The sequence below is a fragment of the Babylonia areolata genome, chromosome 4 (genome assembly GCF_041734735.1).
Source record: "Babylonia areolata isolate BAREFJ2019XMU chromosome 4, ASM4173473v1, whole genome shotgun sequence".
NCBI classification, from domain to species: domain Eukaryota; kingdom Metazoa; phylum Mollusca; class Gastropoda; order Neogastropoda; family Buccinidae; genus Babylonia; species Babylonia areolata.
Window position 1 is genome coordinate 44,834,059 of NC_134879.1, and position 21,753 is coordinate 44,855,811.

Below are 21,753 nucleotides of genomic sequence, written 5' to 3' on the forward strand. Positions count from 1 at the left end.
CAAGAAGGGCGCTATGGGTGTGAATGGATGTGTGATTTTCTGACAAATTTAACGATACCAAACATGAGCAGGTTTAATTTCCTACAGGCAGTGTACAAGCGGTCCAAAAGTTAGCGAGCACACGAACATTCTGTTCGAACTGAGGAACACACACGGAACGTAGTTCAATTTCAACTCCGTGTTGTGTGTGTACATCGTTTTACTTGGAGATAAAACTTGTATCATGATATACATGCATGTCTCCACGATACAACTGGAAGGAAAATATAGCCGATACGTTACCTAGAGGTGGCAGACCGCCCCGGAATTAGTATCAGTATTTAACGATCAGCTCCACTGAGAACTGCTGCCAGCCACTTAAGTTTCACACTTCTCTCAACATCACGGGAAGAGAGACGGACAGGCAGACATATATATGCAGGGACAGACATACTGAGAAACAGAGGAACGTGTACGGAGAGAGAAAGGGGAGAGGCACAGAGAGAGAGGGAGAGAGACAGACGCAGAGAGAGAGAGAGAGAGAGAGAGAGAGAGACGCACACAGAGAGGGGGGGAGAGATTTTCGCCGACTAGATGTTTTGCGTGTCAGTATGTGTGCCTTTGCTTGCGACATGCATTTGGTCAGTCTAAAAGATACACCTTGACGATACCATGCTTTTAGTAAACGATCACAATGTAACGTACTGACATGCATTTGTAAGTTCTAAATAATAAAATCCATTCCTACCTGAACTTATAAATCCGTATGAACTCCTTGTTTGTAGTTGGTAATCCACTCAGTTGAAGTGTGACACTGACTAAACTCAAACATTTTTTTTCTTTTCTTGTTTTTTCCTTACAATGTGTGTGTGCGGGAGGGAGGGATTCAGGGTGGAGAAAAGAACAGGGCTGAAAATTTCTTTATTCTTTACTTTTTGATTTGTGCCGTGATTCTCCTGCTTGGGGTACGACTTGCTGACGCATGGGGGAGACAATAGTCATGTGCTCTTGCATGATGACACGTAGTTTGTCATCTTGTGACTGCATCCCTAATACTTTCTTTTGAGTGAATTGACGACTGCGTGTGTTGCCTCCCCCCCTTGTTCATTTTTTTGTAGCACTTGATACAAATGCATGTGGGATGTTTGCCCTCTTCATCATTCGAAACATCTAGACCGAAAAAACGAAACAGTTCAGAAGAATACTTGGCACAAAGTCTTGCATTCAACCCCTTATCTTTATCTCTTCTGAGAACCCGCTCACCACACACACGACACATATTATCCAAACATCTCAAGTGTTCACTGAAGGTGTGTTGCCCAGTCAGCAATGCTGCCACTACCGCACCAGATTCCATTTTTGTCGGCACTCACACACACACACTTAGGTCAAATAACTGGATGTAACACAAACACTCGGACAGTGTCTGGTAAATCACACAACACACTTAAAGTTCACATTCACTGGAATCATGTACACAAAAATGACAGCAAACAAAAACCGGTGTGCACGAATATGATTAAATGAAAATCACTTAAACAATACACCTTTCTCTGCTGGAAACATAGGCACAAAGAGCGCGGCGCGCGCTCCCCCCCCCCCCCCCCCCCTCCCATCCCAGAGGAATCTAGGTCAGCAGCCGTGCTCCTGACCGCTCACTGAACTCTGAAACTAAATAGCTCTGCTGGAAGTTAAGCGGCACAGCCGTGTAGGGTGTAGAGAGGCATGAGGTAGTGTAGGGTGAAGAGAGGCATGGGGTAGTGTAGGGTGTAGAGTGGGGTGAAGAGAGGCATGGGGTAGTGTAGGGTGTAGAGAGGTAGAGTAGGGTGAAGAGGCATGGGGTAGAGTAGGGTGTAGAGAGGCATGGGGTAGAGTAGGGTGTAGAGAGGCATGGGGTGGGGTAGAGTAGGGTGAAGAGAGAGTAGTAGAGTAGGGTGAAGAGGCATGGGGTAGTGTAGAGTGTAGAGTAGGGTGTAGAGTAGGGTGAAGAGGCATGGGGTAAGTAGGGTGCAGAGAGGCATGGGGTAGAGTAGGGTGTAGAGAGGTAGAGTAGGGTGAAGAGAGAGTAGTAGAGTAGGGTGAAGAGGCAGGAGTAGAGTAGGGTGAAGAGAGGCATGGGGTAGAGTAGGGTGAAGAGGCATGGGGTAGAGTAGGGTGAAGAGAGGCATGGGGAACTGTAGGGTGAAGAGGCATGGGGTAGTGTAGGTTGTAGAGAGGCATGGGATAGAGGAGGGTGTAGAGAGGCATGGGGAGTAGGGTGAAGAGGCATGGGGTATATTAGGGTGTAGAGAGGCATGGGGAATAGAGTAGGGTGTAGAGGCATGGGGTATATTAGGGTGTAGAGAGGCATGGGGAATAGAGTAGGGTGTAGAGGCATGGGGTAGAGTAGGGTGTAGAGAGGCATGGGGTAGAGTAGGGTGTAGAGAGGCATGGGGTAGGGTGAAGAGGGTGTAGAGAGGCATGGGGTTATAGAGTTGGGCGTAGAGAGGCACGTCCACACACACACACACACACAGCTACTATACCTTGATGGCCAGCCAGCTGTATCCATGGGTAACGATGCTTCTTGAACACCTGGATGAACGGCGACCAGCGGATGATGCTGCGGATCTTCTTCCATGAACTTTGCTGCAACACACACAGACATGGGTCTTAGACGAAACCATCTCCTACCCCCTGTTTCGGGGGGTCGGGGAGAGAAGGCGAATGTAAAAACAAATATGAAACGTGTGAAAGTTATTGCTCGCTTGCTTGCTCTCACACGACGCATTCATGCTGGGAATCTTGGCAACACTGAAAAATAAAGAATTTATGTTCTCAGTACGATTTGTTTTGCAAATGTGTATGTGTGTGTGTATGTGTGTGTGTGTGTGTGTTGGTGGGGGAGGGAGGGTTCGTTTAATTGACTTACGGAAGGTATTTGATACTTATATTAACACCCCACCAATTCCTACAAAGATCTGCGCAAAGCATGCAGTGAACCAGACCCACTAATGAACACCAGAGGTGTGGAAGACGTGAGGGGAACGGACGATTTCAATTTTCAACTTTGTTTTCCGTTTTGTTTTCCATGTTCAGATCGCCAACATAATTTTGCACGTGTGTGTGACACAAACAGGACAAGGAGTCGAACTTCCAAGAGGACCATCAAGGGTGGGCCACAAAACGAAAGATAGGTGAATCGGACCTTCTCGGATAAAACGCACACCAATGGCTGGTTGCACCGTCAATAATGTTACAGAGTTAGTGCCGCAGTATGGAGGCCCGCCTTACAAACCTGATACGTCCATGATAGAAGGTGGAGGGAATGAAAGGCTAAAAGGAAAATAAAAGTAAACAAAGAACGTGTGCGACTGGCCAGAGAAGAGGGATTTGGTTGATATCGGGATTATTTAACATCCCCCGACAAAGCCAGGAAAAAAACCAAACAAGTTGTTTATTCCGCTGTGCAGATGTACGCTGAGTCATACGCCTTCCGGCACTGGGTAATAATAATGAACGTCACGCACGTGCCTAACGTATTCATCTTTCCGCTGGGGATTAAACAGAAATAAAACGGAATTGAAACGTCGCGTGGGCGCAAAACATTATCTCCCCGTCTTTAATAACACACACACGGATTCAAATTAGCTTTCATATTTTAAGCGAACGAATTCGAGTATTATGGCAGTATTCGATGTCGTCGTTATAGCATGGCGACGTCAAGTCCCAAAACACGGGGATACACACACAACAACCACACACACAACCCAACTGGACAAAGGCTTTTCTTTTCTTTTCTTTTTAAATGGGAATATAGAAGCTATGCATGGAACCAAATGAGTTCCGCATCTGCTGTAGCGCGGAAAGCTTAAAGGCATGATGCTGGCAAGGCCGGTTGAAGAACGAAACTTGAGAGAGAAAACAAGAAAAAAAGTATCACTCTGCCTCCCTAGATTTGGACCTCTGGTGAAAAATAAAACCGGCCTGCGCAGATCCGATGCCACAATCACTATAACTTCGGGTTTCCATGCACTCTTGAGACCTTATGCCAACCCAAGTGATTGCTTCCTAAAACCAATCGACGGCAGCAATCGCCGCTTCCAAGTTTTCGTCAGCTATAATTTCTTGATTAAAGCAAAAATATGCAGTTTTGAAGATTTGCGAGGACGTCCGAATCGATCAGTGCGCCAGATTTGAGCCTGAGTAGAAGTAAAACCATGTAGGAATGCCCGAAACCCATTCCACTTTCCTGTTGTATAGGGATTTGTTTTTACGAACTTCTGAGAAAAGCTAATAAAGATAATAAAAAAAATATCAACCAAAAACAAGTGAACTGTTTGTGAATTGAAGCATATATATATATATATATATATATATATATATATATATAACCAAATCAACCAAATATATATATATATATATATATATATATATATGAGAGAGAGACGGAGAAGATTACACCTCTGACAGATTGATTTTTTTTTGTTTGTTTCTCTCTGTGTGTGTGTGTGTGTGAGAGAGAGAGAAAGATATCAGCAATATCCACATTTCTTCCCCTACACTCGTCCGTTTATGACGGACAATATTGTTAATTGGTAAAATTGTAATAATCATCATCATACTCTAATATATTTCTTCCCCTTCACTCTTTTGGCCTTTTTAAAAAAAAATGTCATTCGCGAGTGGAAGAAATGTATAGTTTTATATTACAATGTTATTTAAACCAATTTACAACTTTTTTCGTCTTTGGAACGAAACAATGGAAAGAACACATGGGGAAAAATGTGGATATTGCCCAGAATTCAAATTCTATTAAAGCTCCGGGGGCGAATTCAAAAGCATCCATTGTCACTTAATCCACAACTTGACTCGATCTTTTTCCTGGGCCCAACTGAGAAAACAAATCCTGACATGTCATTTTTGCAATAAACCATGCACGCAACATGAAGGCATTAATGAGCGACACAAAGGGGATGATGTGAGTCTTTTTCGAAACGAACTATAGACAAGGGGGGGTGTGGTCAATGGCGGACAAACCCAAACAAAGTACACACCAATTTGGAGCACGGACATCCCGTTGCACGGCACTTCTGCCAACGTATCACGCACCGAGGCATTGTGATATCACCACTGTCTTTCACACAACCACACGCTGTCTGGATCCTGCCACGTCCACGAGACGACGACCTCCGCTTGCTGAATGAACTCACTTTCCCCACACTGCCCTTGTTAATCCTACTCCTCGGAGTTTTTTCGCAATTGATCGAAAGACTCATCAGTTCTGAACACCCCTGACAACGATGGATTGATGACGAAAGGGGCTCACCCCCTCCTGATGGCTTTAGTGCGCATAGTGTTTTGCGCGGCTGACAATATGTACATGACAGCTCATCATGACGACGACGTTGCCAATTATTCACGGCGGCACGGGACAGGGTCCCCCCCAATTCAGCCCCAAGCACGAAGCCATTCATGAGTTGTTTACCTCTCTACCCTTGCTTGCTTTCACCCCCCACCCCACCCCCCGGCCCCCTTTTCAAATCGTGATCTCGGTAACTGAAGCGTGTCTGATGTTCTGAACTTTGGAAGTGATTGTGTTATGTATGTCTGCACAGGCTGTGAATGAAGAGGACGGAAGGTAGGTAGGGAGGGGGCGTGCGTGCTGCGTGCGAATGAAGGGTATATTGTGTGTGTGTGTGCGAGCGTGCGTGACGTCTGCACGATTATCGTACGTTTTCACGCGTGCGAGGTGTTGCAAAAGTTCTGGCTCTTCCAAGCGAAACGTTCTGCACTCGAACTGGCAGCATAATGATCACGGCTATCGTCTTCATAAAGAACTAAACAGTACACGCAAAAACTAAAATAACAAAATACAGCCAACAAATAAATACGGACTGATTATGAATAACCATTAAAAATAATAGAAGAAATATGACGCTTGGGGAAAAACAACAACAAAACAACACACCCCAAAACAGACATTTTTACGACATATGGCACTCTCCGCCCCAAACCAACCACTCAACCCACTGATCTAAAAATAGAATACATATCAGTGCACTCAACCAACCCCACTCCACCAGCCCCGATCCCCACCCTTCGCTCCCAAAGTTGACTTTACCTTCAACGAGTCATGTTGACAACTCTTCTCCACCGACTCCCTGAACAAAGATTACTCAGGTGTTCTTTAATGGCTTACAACTTTATAATAAAGTCACGAGACCATAAAAATCCTTCTCTTGTCCTTCCCATATCCAGGTGCAGCTCATTTTCTCCTACTGTTATGACAGTACTTTAAAACAGCCTTTTCATGTCTTATAAAACTCCTATATTTACAATTTTTCTTTGAAATTCAGCTTCTTCGGGTGAGGATAAAGGACTGAAAGCCATACATATATCACTGTTAATTAGATTTCTCAGGTAATTCTTCATATCAAAACAACAACATGATGTGCACAGTTGTTGCAGCGATCAGCCCTCACCAGCCTCGGTGCACTGGCGAGTGAAGACGGGCAGGTGAATGGCACGGGGATGTCGGCGGGTCCCGCCACGCGACACGCATGAGTGAGGCTGTGACGACAGCACCACCTCATCACACGTCACCACCAAGGGCAGAGGGGTCAGTGTGACAGGGGAGGCACGCAGGGCACGAGCCCTGCTCCCTCATCAATAGTTCAAATACTTCAGGGGGAGTGAGGGAGGATCAAGGTTTGGCCTGACTGCCCTCGATTCGCAATTCACTCGTATGGTTGTTTTGACTCTTTTTTTTTTTGGGGGGGGGGGGCGAAGAGAATAAAAAAACAAAATGTTTGACATGGTTATTTAGTTAAGTCCTGAAGAAAATCATCTCCACCCCCACACCGCTCCCTCTCTTTCCCTCATTTCAAAAAGCTGAGATGACTACACAGATACTTCGGACACAGGCCGGGGGTTATAGACTATTCTTACGCAACGTTTGTATGTAAAAGGGGCTGGGGAGGGATAGCAATGTAGGTACATGTGACATGAGTTATGTTTTATTCACGAATGTACATGCACGTGTTACCCTCAAGGGTTGTAGCCGATGGTAGTTTTTGTACAACAACTCGTAATTATTTTTCACATATCATAACAATGTTTCAATATAATGACCAACCTCTCGCTTTCTCCATTTGTACAGAACTTTCAAACCTCTCAAAATGCTTTACTGTAACGCAAAGTACACAATAATACACACACACACACACGTGCGCGCGCACGCACGCACGCACATATAAACACGCGTGGAAAAGAAAAAGATGCGGACCAATGGAATACAGATATGGAGTGGGGTGTCTTACTTATGGTGAGACTGCATCATTTCACCCTGAACCAGGAAGACTTTGGAACTGCTCAGAGGACCAATACTGAGCTCGACATGTTAACTGATTCCCATTTTCATAGTAGTAGAATGCAGAAACCCGTGGTTTGACACAACCGACAGACCTGGAGGAGTCTGGTGAGCAGTCATTTTATGCGGGGCCCAAAAGATTCTTCACAAAGTGTGTGTGTGTGTGTGAGAGAGAGAGAGAGGGAGAGAGAGAGAAATGACGGAATGACACAACCAAAACAAAGCCTTTCTCGCTCCTTTACTGGGGTTGCGTAATTAACTCACTGGCTGCAGAGCAATTTTTTTGTTCTTGTGCTGACCTAATAAATCATGTGCGGTCAAGCCAAGGGTACGCCTCTTTCCTGGTCTGACCACACATTTGTGTTGCTGTAAGTTGGTCAGATGACCTACATGTCAAGTGGAAGCTGTCATCAATTTCCCGTCCAGCGACAACGATGACATTTTATGTGAACAGTTCGTCGGACTTACTGTGGAGTGTGAGTCAGTCACACAGTGGACACACATACCACGGCCATCTTGCTCGTACAGACGCACACATACGTACATACACGCTTTTACGATAATGGAATAATTTCGAGATTATTACAGTTAAATAATATAGTCCATATCTGTATCTGTAACCCATCATCAGTACGCGTACCTACCGCCTGTTCTCTCTTTTAATGAATGTCCACTCACAATTATTGTAATTTTAGACGGTATTGTCTTCTCTTTCTCGCCCATTCATTGCCCCACTCCTTCCCCCCCCCCCCCCCCCCCCCCAAAAAAAAATCCCAAACAAGAAAGAGCAAATCATTTGGACTGTTGCAAATGAAAGGAACGTTGCAATGGGACTCCAAATAAACACAATTTTATAACTCGTGCCAAAAGAGAAAAACAACTAAATTGGGGGCACAAGTGGGCCGCGTGGGCGGGTAGGATCTGAAAGCGGTAAAATGAACGTCCAGGTTACTTCGTTTCCCACAGTACAGGTCAGATATACTGAACGATATTGTACGCATTCACCTGCAGTCTGTACATAGGACTTATAAACCTTTTGTTTAAACAGCAGCCTCTTTCTTTTACATACCCAAATAAAAGAGCGGGTATATGATTTGATTTTTGTGAGAGTTACCTATTGCTTCGCAATTCAACAGCTCAAACGTAGCATACTAACCATGTACCAGTCATTTTCAATGCACTTTTCGATGGGAGTTAGGGTGTGGGGTGAAGGGGACTTAGTGCAGAGAGTGATAGGGGTGGGGAGAGGAATGAGGTCTCTTTCTCTTTCCAACGATGGAAAATAAATATTCATATTATTCTCAGATGTGTGTTTCTTCAATCTAACGTCTATTTACACTGTGTAACTTTCGACGAAAACAGAAAGGAACGAGAACTCATTCGAATGGAAACTGCAAACTTGGGGGGGGGGGGGGAGAGAATAAAAATGAAGAAAATTAAAGTAAATGTCTAACGGGGGCCCCGAAGCAAAATTGTAATACATTGTTCAACAATAACAAGAAATCATCATCTTCCAACAATCTTTCAAACGTGACATGACACAGACAGCCCGAAGTTCTGAGGACGCTTCCTCTCCCCCCCCCTTCCAACTTCCCCCCCCCCTCCTCCCCTCACCCCTCCGCCTCCCACACTCACAGTCCGGACCTCCTTCCTCCGCTGAAAGTGGCTGACGGCCAGGTACAGGTCTCCCAGACGGTCGCAGCCCGAAAGGGATCTGGAGGACACCGGCCCCACCCCGCGCCTCAACTCCGCCTTGTGCACGCTCGACATCGTCTTCTGACCTCAACACCACCACCACCGGCAGAAAACACCACCACCACCACCAACAACAACGACGACTAACAATCCTGTCAACAGCAATGTAGATCTTCTACCACGGCAAGGCAAGAAGTTTGTACCGTGTGCCCGCTGGGAACACTGAAACCCGTCAACCTCAACCCACAAACCCGCCCTTAAAAAAAAAAAAAAAAAAAAAAAAAAAAAAAATCCCCACAACAAACTGTCAAGGTTTGGTGTCTGCGATGATTTCTGAAAAGGCATACACAACAGAAAGGCGCGCACGTGTTTGTGCAGTTGATGATGAACAGTTGAGAGTAAACCAACGTGCGAGACGACGCTGAAAGGTTTGTTAAACAGTGCACGATGGCTCTGCACGCCAAAACAAAAACCCAAAAAAACCTCGTCAATGTTGAGTCCAGACAATGGGACAGCTGGGCACGAAGCTTCGTCTGAAAGGAAGAACGTGAAGACTGGACACCTAACACCAGCAAGATGGTCACGCGCACTCTTCCCCCAGTTTCTGTACCCACAATGTTGGTGTCCAAGGAAACCTGACCGGAGCAAACGTTCACGCATCCACGGTGAAAATCAATCAATACAAGCAAGGATAGATCTTTCCGTACTACGGAGTGAGAATATTCCACCAAGCCCCTGTAGAAGGGCACAGTGTTTGCTTTCTACACAAAGAAACAACAAGAGGGACTAAGACCTCTGGTCTCTTCACGACCAAGCGGAACTCAACAGTGGCGCTCCAGCACTCCGGCACCTTCTTATTCACTGTCCATCTCTCGCCACCACCACCACCACCACCACCAGCAGGACCACACGACAAAGAAAAAAAAAACAACCAAATCGATCGTCTACCCGAGATTTTCTCCATACCCCGCTTGTTATAACGTGACTGGCACGAACGGGAGTTGGTCTCCATGGCAGCCAGATCAACGTTTCCTCTCAGTGTTACAGTGCAATCACCATGGGGAGGGTGTGTGTGTGTGTGTGTGTGTGTGTGTGTGTGTGGAGGGGGGGGGGAAGATGGTGGGGTGGATGGAGAGATGATGGTGATAATGATGGTGGTGGCGACGAGGACGAAAGCCATTATCACTAGTTCCAGGCCAGCCTTGATCACCGTCGTTACAGCAGCCTGGCAGCTTTTTATCGTCGCCGTTTCTTTCTTTTCCATTCCCTATGACAATTCGTGTTTTATACAACGTGGACACTTACACAATGCACGCGCGTAATGACTGCACGTACGCACAGAAACGCACACACACGCACACACACTCAGACCCCCCACACACACACGTCTCCCCCTCCCCCTCTCTATTCCCTCTCACATTTATCCGCTCTTCTGTTCAGTGCAGCGGAAAACTGAAAACTGCAAGTCGCCATGTGAAACCATCAATCAAACTAAATTAAATCATTCATACTGCTCCACATTATTTCTGTGGAAATCTAAACGCACGGAATACTGCTCACACAGAGCAACTGAAATGTAGATTGGATGGTTCTAATTGGCAAGTTTTTATTTCATTAAATTCTTTTTTTTTCTTTTCATTTTTAACGCCAAGCTTCACAGATTTAGCTCTTGCCGTGAACAGTACAGACTCGATGGCATGAACGGCTTCAAGACAAAAACACAGAAAAAGGACACAAGATGCAACCATTCCCCAGTACTGAGTAACTGGGGAGTGGGTGGAAGTGGAGCAAGGGAGATGGATGGGAAGGTGTGTTTGTCAAATACCTATTTACATTTATCATCACTAAAAAATAATTGATGATAACAATCTTTTAAGCACACACGTGAAATACTTTTATGTATAAAAAAACAACAACAAACGTATATGTTGATTGCATTTTTAACAACAAAAACAACTCAGAGCCGCCTCGCTCTCCAATGCAGCGGTCCGGCGGGCTTCCAGAAAGGTACGTAAACCAACACGTCATGGAAGGAAGCAGACGGTACGTGCGTGCGTGCGTGCGTGCATGTGTGTGTGTGTGTGTGTGTGTGTGTCTCCAGATCGATCATACCCGACAGCGATCACTGGCAGTTGAGAACAAAATGTCAGAAAAGTCGCACAGTTGGAACCTTCCTTCCTTCCTTCCACCCATCAAAGCAGTGACAGTGAAAAGACACGAGCACCAATCGGCGTACACCCGATACCACCCTGGCCTACTTTCTCTGTTTCCTACCCAATCGGGTTAATTCAAATCAATAATCTGCCCTCACACCTGAAATGAAACTTGGGGAGAAAAAAACAACAACAACAAAACAAACAAACAAAAACGGTCACCAGTATCGTCACACACCTCCTTCCCTCGACTAATCCCCCCCCTTCCTTTCCTTATAAAGCCTTGTAGCCGATGAATGTCAACAACAGCAGGCAATTCAGTGGCGTTGCATTTCGTGCCGTGACTCGGGTGTGCAAGAAATAAGCATCACGTTCGACAGAAGCACATGATACGGCTCCGGGGGAGTGGTAAGGAGTGGCTGGGGCGTCAGCAGTATGGCGTGCCTTGCACGTCACCCGCTCTGTTTGACACCCTGGCTTCTGCGCACTTTGTTTAGTTTTGCTTACCTGTTGTACCTTAAGAATAAAAGAAGGTTAAATGTCTCACAGCCTTTCACGGCCATCGGGGCAGTAAAGTTCATATCCAGTGTCTACGGCTTACAACAGGACGGTGGGACCCAATGCCCCGTGGCTCGAGGTCGCGTGCCCTTGATCTAGCAGCCAACAGTTGTTTTTTTTTTTGTTCCCCCCCCCCCCCCTCGTTGTTCCATACTTACCTCGAAAGTAAACGTAAACCATTTTCAAATACAAATCTTACACTCCATGTCGATGCGACTGTTGTTGAAATGCAAATAAAGTTAACTATTAATTTTTGTTCGCATTCTCATTTGCAGTAAACGTGTATGACATTACATAATACATAACTGGCACTGGAAAATACGTACGTCCTGAATATATATATATATATATATATATATATATATATATAAGTATAACGAATGGACGATTTATTTTCACAACAACAATGGCCGACACGATCACACATAAAAGAGCAAGTTACTTAATGGTACAAAAATACCAATACAAATCTCATATGCTCGATTGTTTAAAATACAAAACGGTTCTCGATTTTCAGCTCCAATCAATGTGGAGCTCTGCTCAACAGACTGAATATTATCAGACACCACCATCCATTCACCCATTTTCCTCGACCGCAGAAGGACCAGGTGACATTTAGCAACAAACAAACAAAAGAAAGACAACAGATGCAGCAATCCTCAGACTGAATTTTTTCTTCGCCTGGCAAAGGAAGCTGTCAAAGATGATGAAGTGATGACCTGGTTCTATGACACAGTTACAGCCTGTATCTGTCTCCTTAAACAGCCGCAAGGACACGGAAAGGAGGAAGAAAGCAAACTGGAGACGATATGGTTCCACACCCTCTGGCAACATTGCACACACACACACACACAGATAAGAACAATATTTCCACCCTAATGGAGATGAACTGGAGGTGGTTGCGCTGGTGGTGATAGAATATGCGCGTCTCTCTCTCTCTCTGTGGCTATGAGAGAGACACAGAGAAAGAGACAGAGATCGACATAAAGAGAGACAGATAGACAAAAGAAAATGCGCACAGGCTGGGTCAGAAAGCATTTACTACCTGTCGAATACCCGACTTCTCAAACAACCGCTTTCGGGACAAGTGGACTGCCTTATGCAATCTGGACAACAGCTTGTCTGGCACTCGTGCCAAACGTCAAGGGCTCAGAAACCCAAGGACAACAACACTGCCCAGACTTTTCTCCTGATCTCGGGCAACAAGATCACAAAGGTAACCACAGCCAGAAAGAAAAGGGTTAACGACCCGTTGGCAAATCTGTCCCTGAGGTCAAATCATTCCCTGGCTTTGTGGTCAGCTGGTGTTGTTCTCGGGCGTTAGTGTTGTTCGCGAAGCCAGCATTCACAATGAATTATTTATCAGTCAGGCTTCCACATCGGTTCTGGTCTGTGCGAAACCTTTGAGACTCGTCCCCACCAAACAGAACTGACCAGCCTGGCTGCCACACACACATACACACGCCCTGACCACTTTACTCAACTTGTGGCGTGCAATGGCCTGATGGTGTAAACCCAGCAGAATGAGTTCTGAATGACGAGCTCAATCTAACTGTGCCAACGTTTTGGATTTGAAGCGGAACACAACATCTAAGAAGAAGAAGAGGAAGAGGACAAGAAGAAGAAAAAGAAGAAGGCGTAGTTGTAGTAGTAGTAGACGAAGAAGAAGAGGGAGAAGAAGAAAGGATACACCAGTAGTGAAGGCACGACCACATTAAAAAAGATGACGACATAGCGACACTTCCAAGCAAGGATCTTAAACAGGCCAAGGAAGAAAACTGGAAACACACGGAAAACGTGAAGCTTTGGTGATCACTTGGATCCTTAGATTGTGACACTGATCTGTTTCACATCCCATTTGCTGTTCACACAGATTACTGAAACTGTAATGATTTGTTTCGTCTCACAGTCCAAGAAATCACCTTCACCTCACCTTCACCTCTCCCGTAGTCTGGGTTCAGACCGTTGGGCCACCGCTGCTGACCTGGCCACCACCCCTCTCCACTCGGTTTTCTGATTTCCTCAGGGCGTCACCGAGCGTCAAGCCTGTCCACCCCCGGATGTTGTCTTCCCATCTCTTCTTCTGCCGTCCTCTCCTTCTGCCTCCTTGTACGGTGCCTTGCAGGAACGTTTTGGCAAGACCAGATGATCGGGAGATGTGTCCATACCACCTAAGTTTGCGTTTTTTCACTATGGACAGAAGGTCTTCGTAAGGTCCAATACTTTGCTTGATTCTGTTCTTCACTTCCGTGTTAGTGATGTGGTCTCTGTAGGAGATGCCAAGTAGTCTACGAAAGCATCTCATCTCGACAGCTTGGATTCTTCTCTCGATGTCCGCAGTCAGGGTCCAAGTCTCGCAGGCGTAGAGCAATATTGATATAACCAGGGAACGCATCAGTCTGATTTTTGAGCTGAGAGCGATGTTTTTGTTGTTCCAGATGGTGTTCAGCTTGTTGAGTGCCATTGTTGTTTGGGCAATTCTCGAGAGTACTTCTGGTTTAGATCCTTCATCTGACACGATTGCTCCCAGATATTTGAAGCTGTGGACTGTTTTAAGCTTTTCGTCGTTGACTTTGATGTCAATGGTTATGCCGTTGGTGTTGTTAGTCATCAGTTTGGTTTTCTCCGCACTGATTTGCATTCCATACGATGTGGAGGCTTTGTCTAGATGTTTGACCAGGCTTGCCAGTTCTTCTTCTTTTCCAGCCAGTCCATCAATGTCGTCGGCAAAACGTAGGTTTGTGATTGTTCTGCCGCCTATGCTGACTGTTCCTACATGCTCTTCCAGTGCGTCAGTCATTATTCTTTCTAAGAAGATGTTGAAGAGTGTTGGGGAGAGTAGACAGCCTTGTCTCACTCCGACTGTGGTTCTGAACCAGTCCCCGATGCTATTGTTGAGGTAGACGGCGCTGGTGGCTTTGTCATAGAGGTGCTGTATCAGTCTGATCAGGTTGGCGTTGATGTTGTACAGATTCATGGTAGCCCACAAAGCTGCATGCCAGACCCTGTCAAATGCCTTCTTAAAATCAATGAAGACGTGGTAGAGGTCTTGTTGGTGTTGATGGTACCTCTCACATAGCAACCTCAAGTTGAAGATTTGTTCAGTTGTGCTCCTTCCTGGTCTGAAACCTGCCTGTTCTTCAGCAATGATGTTTTCTGCTTGTGGTTTCAGTCTGTTAAGCAGGATCTTCAACATGACTTTGCTGGGATGACTAATCAGGCTGATGGTGCGGTAGTTTTGACACTCCTGGAGATTGCCCTTTTTGGGGAGGGTGATGATCAGTGATTGTGTCCACGGTGTGGGCCATTCCCCTGTTTGCCAGATCTTGTTGCAGATTTTCAGTAGCACATCTATCATAACTTCACCCCCTGCTTGGACCAGTTCTGATGGGATGTTGTCCACTCCTGCCGATTTCCCTTTTTTCAGCGATGCTATTGCTGCCTCTATTTCTTCACGGAGTATGGGGTGATTACTGTTATCAGTGGCTGGTGGAACATTCAGTATTGCTGGATCACCTGTGGTCTGTATGTTGTATAGCTCTGAGCAGTATTCTGTCCATCGCTTTAGGATGTCTTGTTCTTCTGTTAGACATTTTCCATCCTTGGTCTGGATGTTGGACATAGTTCTACCTTGCCTTGTGTTGGTAAGTTCTTTCACAACTTGGTAGGCTTTCTTGCTGTTGTTTCTTGTCAGGTTTTCCTCTATGTCCTGGCATTTTCCTTCAATCCAATTCTCCCTTGCCTTCTTCATGCTTCTCTTGATTTCGGTGTTAACTGCTTTGTACTGTTTTGCCCCTTCTTCTTCATTCTTTTTCTTTTTCAGGTCTCTACGTTTGTCACACAGCTGTAGGATGTCGTCCGTGACCCAGGGCTTCTTTTTGATGCGTTGTTTTCCAAGAGTTGTTTGGGCTGTTTCAGTTACAGTTACAAGAAATAAATGGGATTAATTCAAAAAAAGAAAGAAAAACCTTTAAAAGAAGAAGAAGAAGGCGGCTTATGAATAGTTTTTGATTTGTTTGTTAAATTTGTCATCAGGTGTTTTGATTTGTTTCATTGTTAAATTTGTCATCAGGTATCGAATTCAAATACTTCGGAAAATTGCGAAAATTGGCTAATAATCCGGATACGCGAGCGCGAATGTCTGCCACTCTTACACCGTTTCTGTCGTTTCCACCCCCCCCCCCTCCCATTACCCAACCTCACATTGTTTTAACTGCGATTCTGCGTTATAATATCCAGTGACACTATCTAATGACGACAACACGCTCTTCCTTGTCAGCAAGAATCAGATCAATGGTGAGTTTTAATGAGTAAACATTAACGTCTCACAACGCCAGAAATGTACATCGTTTTCGTGGCTTGACTGCTCATGTACCAACATAGATGACAATGTCATGCATAGCTTGCACGCTCTGACGTCACGTTGAAAATTTCCGGAGGGTTGAAACATAGCTGCAGAATTTAGGGGTGTAATGTTATACTGCGTGCTACTCGCACAAACTTCTTCCTCTGTCTCTGGTGCTTGTCCACATATCTAGTGCACATCCTTTCATTCATCACACACACACACACACACACACACACACACACAGAGAGAGAGAGAGAGGTTGGAGTTTCACATACATACACAGGGACAAGTACCCAACCCAAGCAAAACACCACTTCATATAAAAGCTAAGTATACAGAAGTCAAGGTAAACATTTAGTGGTGACGAAACCGCAGTGCTGCGCACGCACTCAATTCCTCATGTAAACTCTGTGTGTGTGTGTGTGTGTGTGTGTGTGGCTGGAGGATTGGAAGGGAAAGGGGAAGGGGGTGGGCTGTGTGAAGTGTTCAGTCACTGTCCTTGGATGTGGTCAATACCGAAGTACCCAGTCATGACCCCGTGCGTGACAGACCCGGAGAGAAACGAAAGGTGAAAATGACGGTAAGGTCGTCTCTGCTCATTAGCGTTACCTGCCCGACTTTCGAAGGAGGGAATATCGGCTCCACCGAAACCCCACCACACCTACCATCCTTTCTCAACAATACCCCCCATCCACCGTGTGGATCCACAGGGTGGATGGAGAGGAAAGGGAGGGGAGAGAGAGAGGGGGGGGGGCAGAGGGAAGGAGGTATAAAGACAGTTGGGTGGAGAGGAAAGGGAAGGGGGAGAGAGAGGGCAGAGAGGGAAGGATGGACAGAGAGAATAGAAGGAGAGGAAAGAGAGGGGGGGGGGGGGGGAGAGAGGGGGCGAGAGAGAGAGAGAGACGGCAGAGAGGGAAGGAGGGATAAAGAGAGGGTGGATGGGAAGGAAAGGGAGGAGACAGAAAGGGGGAGGGGGGGCAAGAAGGGAGAGAGACCCTGGCTGTTTACCAAAAACATGATAATCACCACACACACACACACACACACACACACGCGCGCGCACACACACACACACACCCAAAGGAGGGGGGGGGGACAGTAAGAGATGGATGGAAAACAAGTGATTCATTACTGACCACTGGTTCATGTATAAACCCTGGGCCTACACACCAAGTGCCATCAGTTTGCAAACACACACACACACACACAACCTTCTCTTCTATAGATTCTGGTCTGGTGTTAGATGTCAATTATAAAGAAGTCTGAAAGCTCTCTCTCTCTCTCTGCCACCACCATCATCTCCTTGTACCCATATCCTTGAATGGTGTCTTCTGACAATTAAACCACATCTACCTCCCTCACTGGCACACACACACAAACACACACACACACACAAACACACCACACACACACAGTTTCACCTCAGACCTCTCAGACCTCTGAATACTCCCAGAACACCCCCACTTCCAACCCCTCCAATCTGGACACATCCACTCACCCCACCCCCTCAAGATGGACCAAAGCAATAAAGTGAAACACGCTTCCCCCCCCCCCCCCCCCACTCCAGCATCAGACAAGTTGGAAAGCTGACTGGTCGTTAAACTCAACTCCACAAGCCCCCCCCCCCCACACACACACACACGGACGTACAGACTTGTGAAGACCTGTACACAGTAACGGGTGCCCAACACAAACATGGCACATGAATAAAAAAGGCCTGCACAGAAAAAAAGAGAAAAATCAGACAAACAGATCTTAACTGTTTTTGAAACAAGAGGAGGAAGGAGTCCACAAAGTTATATGTTAAAGGTTATATTTATTTAAGAGAGAGAGAGAGAGAGAGAGAGAGAGAGAGAAACGACGAACACATCATGTCTGTACATGTAGGGTAGGGTGTGTTGGGGTGGTAAGGCGGTGGCTGTGGTGGCGCTGAAATATACTGTACATAAAAAATAAAAAAAAAAAAAAAAAAAAAAGGGGAATGGAATACGCACTCTTGTTCTTGGACTTCCATATATATAAACTTCTCAAACCAAACCCAGCACAGACAGACAGACAGACACACACACACACACATGGATACGCACAGTACGTAAGGTTCTATGCTCATGGGCTTCTATGCATTCAAATGACAATACAAACGCAACTGAAAGCCGCAAATGAATTCACAAGGTAAGGTCTGAACAAAAGCAGACAAGACCTACACTGTGTTGCTGGACAAAGAAGGGACGAACATATCGATGTCAACGAAATGACATGGATTTACATGTATTTCAACTACAAAAAGCAATCAGAATACAAAATACGCATAAATATGTAAAATCTGCGCATACTTAAAAAAAAGATGAAGAAAAAAACAACCCCAAAACAAGGACCTGTCCTCAACTTCTGGTTAAGCAAGACGATGTCGACGAACTTACAAGATCTACAGAAAATGACTACACTGACCAAGCCAAACTGCTCAACACAAATACAATACGTGAAAGTGTATTTGAGTATTGTGATATGTGCATTATCTAAGTAGCCTACTGTGATGTATGACGTGGATGAGCGTTGTGTTGGGTGATGATGATGATGATGATGATGATGATGATGATGATGATGATGATGTTGTGTGTGTGTGTGTGTGTGTGTGTGTGTGTGTGTGTGTGTGTGTGTGTGTGTGTGTGTAAACATGAATTTGCGTTTGAGTGTTTGGTTGAATGTCTGTGCACAGTTAAACCTGTAAGTGTTTCGCTTTTGTGTTTACACGCACGTTTTAAACGTCGGTTTTTACACTGTGTAGCGCAAATGAGCATGTTTAACATGCAAAGGCAATTTATAAATTATTGTTGCTGTTACTATTATCATTATTATTATCATTATGATATCTACAGCACATATACACATGAGTACATATCAGTATGCCTGAAATCACAATATTGTGGATGGACGTTGCACACACACACAAAAGAACTAACCGTACCAGCACGTGAGGACAGACAAGAAAAACCTACTCTGTTCTTGGGCGGGGGCGGGTTGAGCAGGTCAATGTCCACAGGGGCCTCCCAGTCGCTGAGGTCGTCGTCCGTGTCCATGGCCCGCTCCACCACCAGGTACTGCATGGGGCCCGGCGGGGAGCGACCCGGGGCAGGTCCCCCATCCACCACGGGAGACGTCATGCTGTTGCCTCCCTTCTTGGGCCTTGACTTGTGGGTTGTTTGACAGTGGTGGTTTCGTCTGGTGGTTGTTGTTGCTGTTGTTGTCCCTCGTCCGTCGCAGCAGCAGGAGGAATCAAAACATTTTTGTCCCTCGTCCGTCGCAGCAGCAGGAGGAATCAAAACAATATGTTGATCTTTCATCCACCAAAAAAAGTTAACAATTTGTCTTTCTTTGTGTAGACCTGCGCACCGCTTCAAAATGATTTGTTTTTCGCCGTTTCACACCGTGGGTTTCGTTTGTTATTGTTGTTAGTTTCAAAATCGGACAAACAACACACGTATTCCTTCTTCTTCTTTCACACTATGATTCACTGTTTTCCTTCTTTCTGCGGCTCCACAAACTGAAGTTTCGAACGGATGTTTTGTTTTTCTTTCCCACAAAGCACGCAGGTCTCTTCACACAAACGGAACGCTTTGGGGTTCTGTTTTTTTTTCTTCGCTTCCTGATCACTCCTCTAATGGTTCACGGTTCACATCACCATTCTTCTGAGGGACAGAAATGAAGATCCAGTGAAGTTCTTCCACACTTTTTTGTTTGTTTTGTTTTGGTCTTGCTTCCCCGCAATAAAGAGTTCACACCACTGTCTCTGGCTAGTCGACAAACAAGACTGAAAGCGCTTGATTTTTCCGACCTTCTCTTTTTAAACGTGTTTTAATTCCTTGTTGAAGTCTTCCTTAAAAGAGTTCACGAGTCGTTCAGTGCTCCCTCTCTCTCTCTCTAAAAACAAAAAGGGAAAGGAAAGTTCGTTTTCCTGTTTTGATCCTTCACGCGCCTCTAATTTCCTCCTTTATATAACAATATTTTCACCTAACGCCTTTTTTTTCGGTAACTGTCATCCAAGAACTATTTCTCTCTTGGTGACCATGGTCTTCAAAACGGAAGGGTCTCTGTCCATGCAATTCTTCTTTTTTTTCCCCCCGCTGGCAGCTGCCTGTATTCTTACTCCAGTAATTTCATCCATCAGATTAAAAGATCAGCAACATTATCTCCACATCCCGTTTTCACCGTTGGAAACAGGACAGTCTGTGAGGTTGAGAGACAACGGAGAAAAATGACGACGTTGGCGCCCCTTGCATCAACGAAGGCTTGACAACAGGCAGCCTGGCATATGATAGTGTATTGTAGTTTTTTTCTTCTTCTCTGTCTCCTCTTTTGTCTGCCGTGCGCAAGTTCAACGCCAGAAAGATTTTCTATCCAGTGCGCAGTCTGGACTTCCTGATACCAGTTGATGACTTTGCTGTAAATCTGGACCGTTGCTTATAAACAAACCGTTCAGCCAAGAGAAGTTTCTTTTATATTCCTCTGTCTAAATGTGGGGTAAGTGGCATTCTGCGAGACAAAATATTCCATTTTTTTGCTAGTAAAGTCAAGGTAGTTTTTCACGCGTGTGCCGAGATACCAGCTGTGTAATGTCATCTACGTGTTCACACATACTGATAGGCCTTCTCCTTGGCCAGGAAATCGGTCCGCCGCCAGCATTTCACACATTTCAATCACATTCCAGGCACAACCAGTGGATCTGCAAAACCAACAGCACTTTTAAGGTCAGCAAAGAAATGCCCCAGCACTGACCGAAGTAAAGTTCCTATTGCCAGCCAGACTTAACACCCCAAACTCTTGCACTGCTTTAGAGAGGTATAGTCTAAGATCATTTCCGACATGAACTACTGGGATAACTTTTTTAATATTTTAAATTCACCTTCATCGAGTCAGCTCAACGGTCTGACTCAAGGCCAACATGTCTCAAATAGTTATAATTCAACATCCCGTCAAATATCAAATCAATTTCCTTTCATCAATTCCCTAATACTTCATAAATACTTTGGTCAGGTAATAAAAATAGCAAGAAATGGAACAGATCATGTCTGAAGTTCCGTTTCAGAGATGCCTAAGAAAGATCCTCGGCATAAAGTGGCAAGACAGGGTCTCCAACCTCCAGGTCCTAGAGAGGAGCGGCCTGCCCAGCATCGAAAGCCTGCTGATTCAGTGCCAGCTACGCTGGACAGGACACGTTGTCCGCATGACAGACAGCTGGATCCCGAAGTTGCTTTTGTATGGCCAGCTGAAGGAAGGCCACCGTGAATTTGGAAGACCCTGCAAGCGCTTCAAGGACACCTTGAAGACAAACCTCAAAGCCTGTGACATAGACATCGCTTCCTGGGAAACTGATGCCCTTGACCGCTCTCGCTGGAGGATGCTGTGCTCTAGTGGCATAAAGACGTTTGAAAACAAGAGAACGCTGGCCATTAAGGAGAAGCGCGAGCGAAGGAAGCAGGGCTCAACTTCTGGAGACGTTTTCCCTTGCAACACCTGTGGGAAGTGCTGCGCATCCAGAATCGGCCTCTTCTCCCATATGAAGACACACACCGACAGATAAGCCTGCCTGCCTACTCATCCTTCGGACCGACGGGAGACTCCATCCACATCCATCCATCCACAATATCACAGACTATATTGAAATTTCAACC

The 21,753-nt window shown here is 45.5% G+C and overlaps 1 protein-coding gene across 3 annotated transcripts in view; it reads right to left on the reverse strand.

Moving 5' to 3' along the window:
• LOC143281220 (uncharacterized) overlaps positions 1 to 21,753 on the reverse strand; it is a 151,377-nt gene that overhangs the window by 14,755 nt on the left and 114,869 nt on the right. For all 3 annotated transcript variants that reach the window (XM_076586305.1, XM_076586307.1, XM_076586306.1), the window contains exon 3: positions 2,505 to 2,607. In XM_076586305.1, coding sequence (XP_076442420.1) covers positions 2,505 to 2,607 — 103 coding nt within the window. The remainder of the gene's footprint in view (positions 1 to 2,504; positions 2,608 to 21,753) is intronic.